At 40.8% G+C, this 8,584-nt stretch overlaps 1 protein-coding gene across 1 annotated transcript; it reads right to left on the reverse strand.

The window, feature by feature from the left end:
- Nucleotides 1-1,927: 1,927 nt before the first annotated feature.
- On the reverse strand, nucleotides 1,928-8,307 carry COX20 (cytochrome c oxidase assembly factor COX20). Its single transcript, XM_022579414.3, has 4 exons — nucleotides 8,045-8,307; nucleotides 2,937-3,051; nucleotides 2,763-2,826; nucleotides 1,928-2,307 (listed from the first exon to the last, which is right to left on the reverse strand). The coding sequence occupies exons 1-4, from the start codon at nucleotides 8,207-8,209 to the stop codon at nucleotides 2,163-2,165; spliced, it is 489 nt and encodes a 162-aa protein (XP_022435122.2). The 5' UTR covers nucleotides 8,210-8,307; the 3' UTR covers nucleotides 1,928-2,162.
- Nucleotides 8,308-8,584: the final 277 nt, after the last annotated feature.

Here is an 8,584-nt window from a genome sequence, read left to right on the forward strand (position 1 = left end):
CCAGACACTTGGTTGGGAATGTAAAGATAGGGTTCTTGTAGCACAAGTCAGTGACCAATGGCAGTGCCAACTACTGTTAGTGGAACATGAAACAAAGTAGTGTGAGAGCCTAAAAGGTGGTGGTGATCCTAATTCTAGAAGTTAGCAAGAGAGTGGAAGGTTATAGAGAAGGAGGTAGGAAAAGGGCATATAAGTGAAGTGAAAAAATTTGAGCAGAGGTATGAGTTCAGTTCATGGTGGGAGGTACACTGGAGGTGGGACTGGCAAAACTTCGCAGTTTGAACTTGAAGTTGGATGGCAGAGTGGAAGAAGATTGGACTGGAGGAACCAGAAGTGGAAGTGTCAAGATCAACTTGGAGGCCTTGGAGGTCTGGTAGCAATGTTTTAAGGGCCTAGAGCATGTTGAATGGTCCAATAATTCATTAATGCATTTTGTATCATTTTAATAGGTAAAGAAAAAGTGCTAATGATTTAAGTTTATGAAATGATATTTGAAAAGTAATCCAAATAAGTAATTATATTTAAACTTCTGTTTTTATCCAGGTCTCCAATTTATGCAGTCATTCTGCTGTGAAAATGAACTAACCTTGTTATTATTGAAGGCCTTGGAAATTTTTACCAGCTGAGAGATTTTTCTCTTACTCGGGGTAAGACGTAATCATAGTGTGCTAGAGCTGGAAGGGAATTGACTTATATAATCCATTTGCCTGATTTCATATGTTACATGTTATCAAACTGAAGCTGAGAACGTAAGTGGCCTGCACAGCTTGTTAAATATCGAATTTGATTAGTACTCATCAATTTCTCCACCCCACCCCAACTCATGCCTTTTAAAACGTGAGTGACTGTCACATGGAATTTTTAACATAATTGTTTAAGATCAATCTGAATAATACAGACTGCACCCAGCTCTGATTTGTGTCAGTAACGGCAGGCAGATGATCTTGCAAAAACTTCTTTCTCTTTTCTAATAACCTTCCCTTGTTAATGTCCAAGTCTTTCCTTTGGTGGCTGCCAGATGATTAGGATCAATAAAAATCTCTTAGAACATATATGCTTGACAGTGTCACTCAGGATAGGGCATTTGGTAAACCATATAGCTTGTGGACCCTAACCCTCATAATGACAGCCATAAGAAAGTGAGCATGGGAGGGAAAATGCTACCGCTCTTATGAAGTGAACCTGGAGCAGGCCCCTACCTATCCTGAAAACGGATTCAGAACAAAATAAAGTTTCAAAACATCTCTTCCTTGATCTGTGTAGCTCACCCGTGATAATCAGTAGGACCAGTAATAATGCCATAATTCTATCCACTGGTGTCTTCTTTCATACTTATCATTCCTTAACCAGAAAGGTCTCTAAGCCTGTGTTTTAAGTAATGTTGATATTTATTAAACCAAAAATGATGAATGAATGAATAAATGCTCTGGACTTAGTTGGGTGTTGGGTGCTTTTTTTAAATGGCAGCCAGTTGAATTATAAATGTCTTTACATTAATGGAACAATATGTAATTCTGCAGTATTTTCCTTTGCACCAAACAAGTTTCTGAAAATATTTTTATGTGTGCCATGTACATATTTAAGTTCTACTTAAAAATAAAAACCCTGCATACATCCCAAAAATATTTAGAGCAGCTGAAAACCACTTTTCCTTTCTGAGAGATGACTCACCTGTTGAAGTGGAAGAATAAGGGTCAAGCAATGGGTACATTTTTAAAATAAAAATTGCAGTGACGACCCATTAGTTTTAAGTCTGATATAACATCACTGGCTTTAGAAATCAGAAAGTATCCCCTCATTTTTAACAGGGTACAGTAATACAGTTGTGATTTTTGTTTTTAAGGCAAGTTTTAACATCGAACTGAGATTTTATTTCTTGAAACGTCAGGTGTACTTACTGCTTACTATAAGGAAACACTTTTCTAAGCATGATAAACACGAGGTTTATTTTAAGTATGAGTCCACTATGTGCTATACTGACAGTAGATACAGGGGCAGAATAAGTTTGTAAATACTCATACACATGTAAAATGACAACAACTTACACATACTTTATTTACTTGGTTGAAAGCCTTGTGGTATATAAAATGCTTTCTATAGTTGATCTTGGCTTTGTTCACACCGAAGTGAGTTGTATCTGGGTTTTCTGTGCTCAAGACTGCTCAATTGCTGCTGCTGCCGCCGCTGTTGGTTTGTTTTCTTTCAGGATCAAGGTGGGTACTTTCATATAAAATCTTGTTTTTAATTCCTTCTCTGGCAAGTCTTTCCTGGATTCTTAGCTTTGCGTAATTATACCTACAATGGAACCTAGTAAGGAGAACATGAATAAATTGATATAACATACCTGTAGAAACTAATTTGAAATTTGTAATCAAAAATTTTAAATGCTTACAGATGACTGTCAGTGGTTGTGAACACATTCTTAAGGTAGCATTTTCAGATGTTATGCCATAGGGATTGAAATGAGCATTAGGATAAGATAAAAGGTTGAGGCCTTCCTAAATGAAGTGTAAACCCTGACATGGCATTAATGCAGTGCCTAATGCCATGCATTCATCTGTTCATTTGACAAATGACACAAGATGTGTGTGTATATATACATATTTAAAAGATTAAAGGCAGTCCGGCAATATCATTTTGTAAGATAAATTTCAGTGAGGGTGGGGAATCTTAGTGGGAGATTGCTCTGAGTAGAGCATGTCCTTTGGAACTAGATAAACCTATTACAATTGTGGATCTTCTTGAATACTTAGCACACATACCAGCATCCTAAAGTCACCAAGATAAATCCTCCTATTCCAACGTCACATGATCTTCTAATTCTACCTGTCAAAAGGAAGCATAAACACTAATACACTGCACGTTATAATACTTCCTCTAGGAAAAAAACTTCAGAGAAACGTGTTTTTTATGCATAGAGAAGAGCAGATACTCACTAGTTAACAAAAAGTGTCCGAGGCCAGCCACAACAGATCCTAATGAGCCATACAATGTCGAATCCCGAGCACAGGGGATGTTTTCAACATCTAAAATTCCTAGGAGCTTAAAGGGCTACGAAAAATAAAAAAACTTAGGTTGGACAAGAGAATATTTTATTTTAGGGTGGTTTGGCAAAGATGAAAACCATCTTTAATCATCCTGCTTTGGTATATAATATGAATCTAAAATGGAAACCCTGAGAATTTGACCAGAAAGTCCTAAGTAGGTAGGGTAAATTAAACGTAAATAGATTATGGTACCATGGTTATGCTATAATTTGTTAATCAACTGGTTTGGAGATAAGGTAAGGGCATACATTATTTTATGAGCTCTTTATACATCTGTATGAAATCATTTGGGGGATTTGGCTATCATTGAAATTTAAAAGCAGCATAATTTCCTTCTAATAACCTGAGATGCATAGATGGGAAAAGTGAAATTGTCCTAACCATGTTGCTTATAATATTAGTATACTGCTGTTTTAAATTCCTTTAAGGAGGACTGCAGATTTTCTGTGTTAACTAGTAACAACACATCAGTTTTGTCTGTAAGAATAAATACTTTGTGTTGAGACAAATCTCGTCTGTTTCTTGCCTGTGATATGACTTGCCTGTGATATGAAGTTGCCGTTGATTGTATTTCTTTGTTGATAGTACATGGTAACCATACCTAGGTGTGATGAAAAAAGCTGGAAATCTAGAGGGTTGGATTTTATTCTCAGCTCTGCCACTAACTTCTGTAACCTGTAGGACATATTTTTTTATCTGGCCTGCAATCTGTAATGAAGGGGTTCAGCTAGGTGATAATTTAAGTTCCTTCAAGTGCTAAAATGAATGGTTTTAAAATTCTTTATATAGTCTTCATTGGATTTATGGATTTGTTCTCCCTCATTAAAAAATACTGCCACTTTAAGCATAACATTTTCCATCTTGAATGTCTTGTCACTCTCACTCTGTACTTAGGGGTTTTGGGAGGGCAGGACAGAATTTTTTTTATAAGGCATGCTTATGTTTTGCTACAGCATTCTCCTATTCATAAAAAAAAAAGAAAACGTAAGTTACTGTTTTCAGTTAATGTAGCTTTTAAAAAGGAAGCCACTTGTCCATTCTTTGGGATGAGATATACCTAGATGGTAATATACTGTAAGGGAAAAAGAGTGGAAGAAATGGGAAAAGGACAGTAAAGGGCAAGTCAGATTAAAGGTTGAAACATGAAGGTATTGTGTTTGCCTTGGCTCAGGCTTCTGCAGGAAAGACAATGTGACTCGGTTCCTAATAAAGCAAAAGTTATACACTCTTGGATCATTATGTTCCTTTTTTTTTTTTTTGCCTCTGTTCCCTCCCCCCCCAACATGTTTACTTTATGAACACAGCAGGTGCTCATTGAAGTTGCAGACTTGAATGTAAAAAGGCTCTTTAGTACAAATCTTCATGTACAAAGAGGTTGGGATTTAATTCTGCTTCTAGGCTTTTCATTTAATTTAGCAAAAGATTGTTTCTCACCCTCAGGTCAAGAGCCAGGTGGAATTTATGGCCCCGAGGGGAAGGATGCTAAATAGACTGAGATGGGGTGGTGGTGTTTAATGTCAGATCTTAGAAGCGAGTGCGACCAGCAGCTTCTACCACGGGGTAGAATGTTAAGATGGCTTTCACATTTAAGCAGAGAGAAAGAAAGGAACTATCAAGTGTTGGCCGCAGCATGCCAAACACTGCACATCTCTGCCAAAGACAGCACTTCTTTCAAGGCTTCTGGGCTTTTTCATTTGGATTCCGTTCCAAAATGGAGCCCTAGTGTGACCCCAGGATACACCAGAATCTGCAAACTTTGCGGGGGGGGGCATTTGGATAAAATTATCAGCCCCAGTTCTTTGCCAAGTGTGTAAAATAAACTTGCTGGACATCTGAAATGGTGCTGTTTGTTTAAATCAGCTAGGTAGGTAGCTTTCTGAGCTTTTTAGAGATTTTCAAATCCCACCCTCAGATTCTGACTCAATAGGCCCCGGGCATTGATGTTTAGGAAACCGCCCACCCCCCAGACTGGAAGAAACACTGCTTTAGAGAGTTTAGAAAAGTACAATTTTGAAATTGCAGATAATGGAATAATCCAGTTTATTTTGAAAGATAAACATATCCTTTTTAAGGGGTACCTTCTAAAACCAACAATGTGGGTTAGAGGCCAAAGATGCTACTGCTAAAGGTCCTGCAATGCATGTATCACATACAAAACTGCCTTGGTCAATGTCAGCGCCAAGGTTGAGAAGCCAATGCTTGTCGAATTAATCTCATAATTTAGAGGTGCCAAGGACCTATTAGTGCCCAGCCCTTTATATCCCTTGTTTTTAATTCTCACAACCTCTTTGTGACATTTTCTCTGCAACAGGTTCAGGGTTTAAGTAGAAGGCTTTATAAGTGCTGGCAGAGTGGAAGTGAAAGTCAGTCTGACCCTGAAAGCCTGTCATTCCCACTGCAGCATTTAACCCTTTGGCTTTTTAGTAAACACTAAGGTTCACATATAGAGAGTAATAGAACTGAGTACATAACTGCAGATCTGCAGTTTGTATCAAAACTGGGTAAGGATGTACAAAGACTTTTCCCCCTTTACTAGTAGGGAATGTTCAGCCTCCTGGTAAAGTTGGAGTTTAGACTGCTGATGACTTAAAAGCAAGTATGGAATACTGTAATGAAGTCTTGAGCTTATATTTTTGAGAGTACACTGAACTTTGATTCTCAGAAATGGAAATAAAGGGTCTAAGCCTGAAGTCACTTTGAAGTTATGTTTGTAATGTTCAAGGCATTTAACATTTCTCTTTTATTCCCTAGTTGCCTGCAAACGTAACGTTCACCTGCTATTATCAAAGCCTTTAAACGTAAACTAAAATTATAGACTTTTTTCTTTTGGTAAGCTTAGATTTAGAAAGGCAGCCTTACCAACACACCTTGATGGAATTAAGGGAAGCTCAAAAAATTTCTAAGCCAGAATGCCAGTTAAATAATTTATAGGAAACAGATCACATCAAATCAGAGCTACTTCATTTCCCACTGTTAAATTTATCTGCATCAGTGCTCATATTCTGCCTTTCCTTTTGTTTCAAAGGAGGAACTGGCCCTACTCCTATTTAAAACTAGTCCTCACTTTGCAGTTGATTACTTTATCCACTCTCAAAAGACTCTGCTTCTGTGGTTATCCCATCTTTCATTTGCATTACTTGTTTTTCCTCCTTTTAATAATCTCCAGTCTAGAAACATACAAAATAAATCCCCCTCTCTTGACACCCTTTCCCCCCCAAGCCACCATCCCATTTTTCTGTTCCCTGTCACTGCAAAACTAAAGTTACCTGTGTGTGCTTCTTCACTTACAAACCTATGCTCCCTTTAACTTGCTTCAACCAGACATTTACCAACTGTACTCGACGGAAACAGCACCACTGAGGTTTTCTAAAAGACAATCGTTTTGCAAAATCCATCATACTTTACATCTCAGCACATGTGGCACAGATAATCATGTTTTTGAAACATTTTCTTTGGCTTCAAATACACTATTAATCAAAAAAGTTTTTCATGTATTTCTTTTCTGAATTCTCAATGGGTTAAACCACCCTCATGACCCTAAAATGACAGCAGTTGTCTCTATCAAAGGTGAACAACCAGATACAAAAAGGATGAAAGCCCCATTCAAGATCCCAGTGTTCTCACAAAACAATCTACAATTTTGTGTTTGTAGTTATGGTGCCCCTTGAAATATGCAAGTTTCAAACAAGGGTACATTTTGTTAAAGTAAGCATATTCCAAATAGTATGTGAGACGTTAAAAACAGAAAAGGCGCCAACAGTGTATAAATTGACAAAAATTTTTTTGAAAACAAATATGGAAACAATTTACCCAACATTTATTCATAACCATTTGATGATCTAGGCCAAATTTAGATGGAAAATTCCCCAGAGAAGCAAGAACACTGAATAAGTGATCAAAATTTTCAAGCTGAGCAGAGAATAGCCTAAAACTATAGGTGCAGTGTGGCACAGTGTGGGTCTTAAATAAATATTTGTGAATCTAATTGAGCCAACATTAATCTCTCTATGGCTTACTATTTAAAATTGTTTCTTCTTCCATTACCTTTTTTAAACACTTGTTATTTACTCTGCATTGAGGATATAAAAATTGGGTTCCCTGCTCTTAAGACACAAATTAACTTCCAATATAATGTTGTAATGATCCAGCAATGTACAAGGTGTCCGGGAGATAGGAGCAGAAGCACCTCAGTCTCTTGAGGAGTCGGGAAGCCCTTCAGGGGAGACCAGAGATAACCCTGTTTAACTTTAATACACCCGGAGAGGAAAGCATGAGAAGAGTCACACGGGTTAGTTAGGTGATGAGCTTTGTTATCACAGGCCGAGAAATTCGGATTTATCCTGAAATCAATGGGCAGCTACGACTGGTTTTAAGCAGAGAAGTAGAATTATGCATTTTACAGGGTAGCCCACAAGGACGACTGCGGAAGGTGAAGCGAGAAAGGCAGAGCAGGAAGACCTGAATGCCAGCCAGCGAAGCTATTGGTTACATATGACACTGCATACTCCACGTGGTCGAGTGAAAACAAGGTTAACGGGGGAAAAAATCTCAATCTTTTCATCACCCTCCTGCTCTGGATATAAATTCAGTCGAATATAACCAAGTTCTCATTCCCCAGCATTCACCGATTCCTGTTAAGCGTTGTGAAGTTTACAGCCTTAAAGACAAGGCACCTGTCCTCAGCTTTTAATCCCTCTCTTTGCTAGTAAATTACAATACGAGGCCCCGTCAACAAAACTTTCTTTCCAAAGGGATCAGTCTTGTGACCTGCAGTAAGCTATCGGTACCGGTCCCCTCATCCTCCTAGTTTGGGTCACTTATATCGTGACAATTAAGATAAAAATGTCGGGGGGTGGGAGGAGGGGACCTGTTCGATTGCAGAGAAGCTAATGACACATGCTCCCGGCCTGGGTCTCCCAGCTCTAGAGGCCGGGTCCTTAGGCGCCGCCCGCCCGTGCTCCGGGCGCCCCGCCGCACCCCGCCGCAGCCCGGATTACCTTCCCCTTTCCGGGCTCTCCGGCCTCCGGCGCAGCCGCCATGGGGACAGTCGGCGCCTCCACCCCGCCCCGTCGCCGCCGCTGGCCGCCGTGAGCGGACGCCCCGCCCCGCCCCGCCCCGCCCTGGCCAGCCCGGCCCGCGCCTGCGTTCGCGCTGTCCGCCATTTTAGGGAACGTTTCCCAGTCTCCGCGGCGGCAGCACTGGCCGAGCAGGCTGCCTTTGGTGTGGCCGCCATTTCCTTTGTTCAGTTGAACGGATCACGTCCTCTTTACCGGGGCTCTCCGCAGCCCGAGGGCCTGGACCAGGGCAGCAGGAGAAGGACTCGTGAAGCAACCGCGCACCCGGACTCTGGGCACTTCGAGGCTGCGCCTTTTCCCGCCCCCGCCCCTCCTCTCGCCCCAACCGCCATTTCTGTCGTCCGCGCGCGTGCGCTCGCTCCCGTGCGTAGGCGCTGGGCGCGCGCGGCGGGGCGGCCGGGGCCGCGCGGAGGGGGCGTGCGCGCCGCCGCCGCTTTGTCCTGGGAACGGGAGCTCCCACCC

Source organism: Delphinapterus leucas, chromosome 1 (genome assembly GCF_059928025.1).
Source record: "Delphinapterus leucas isolate spDelLeu-1000000601 "Yukka" chromosome 1, BTC_Dleu_Yukka2, whole genome shotgun sequence".
Lineage (NCBI taxonomy): Eukaryota > Metazoa > Chordata > Mammalia > Artiodactyla > Monodontidae > Delphinapterus > Delphinapterus leucas.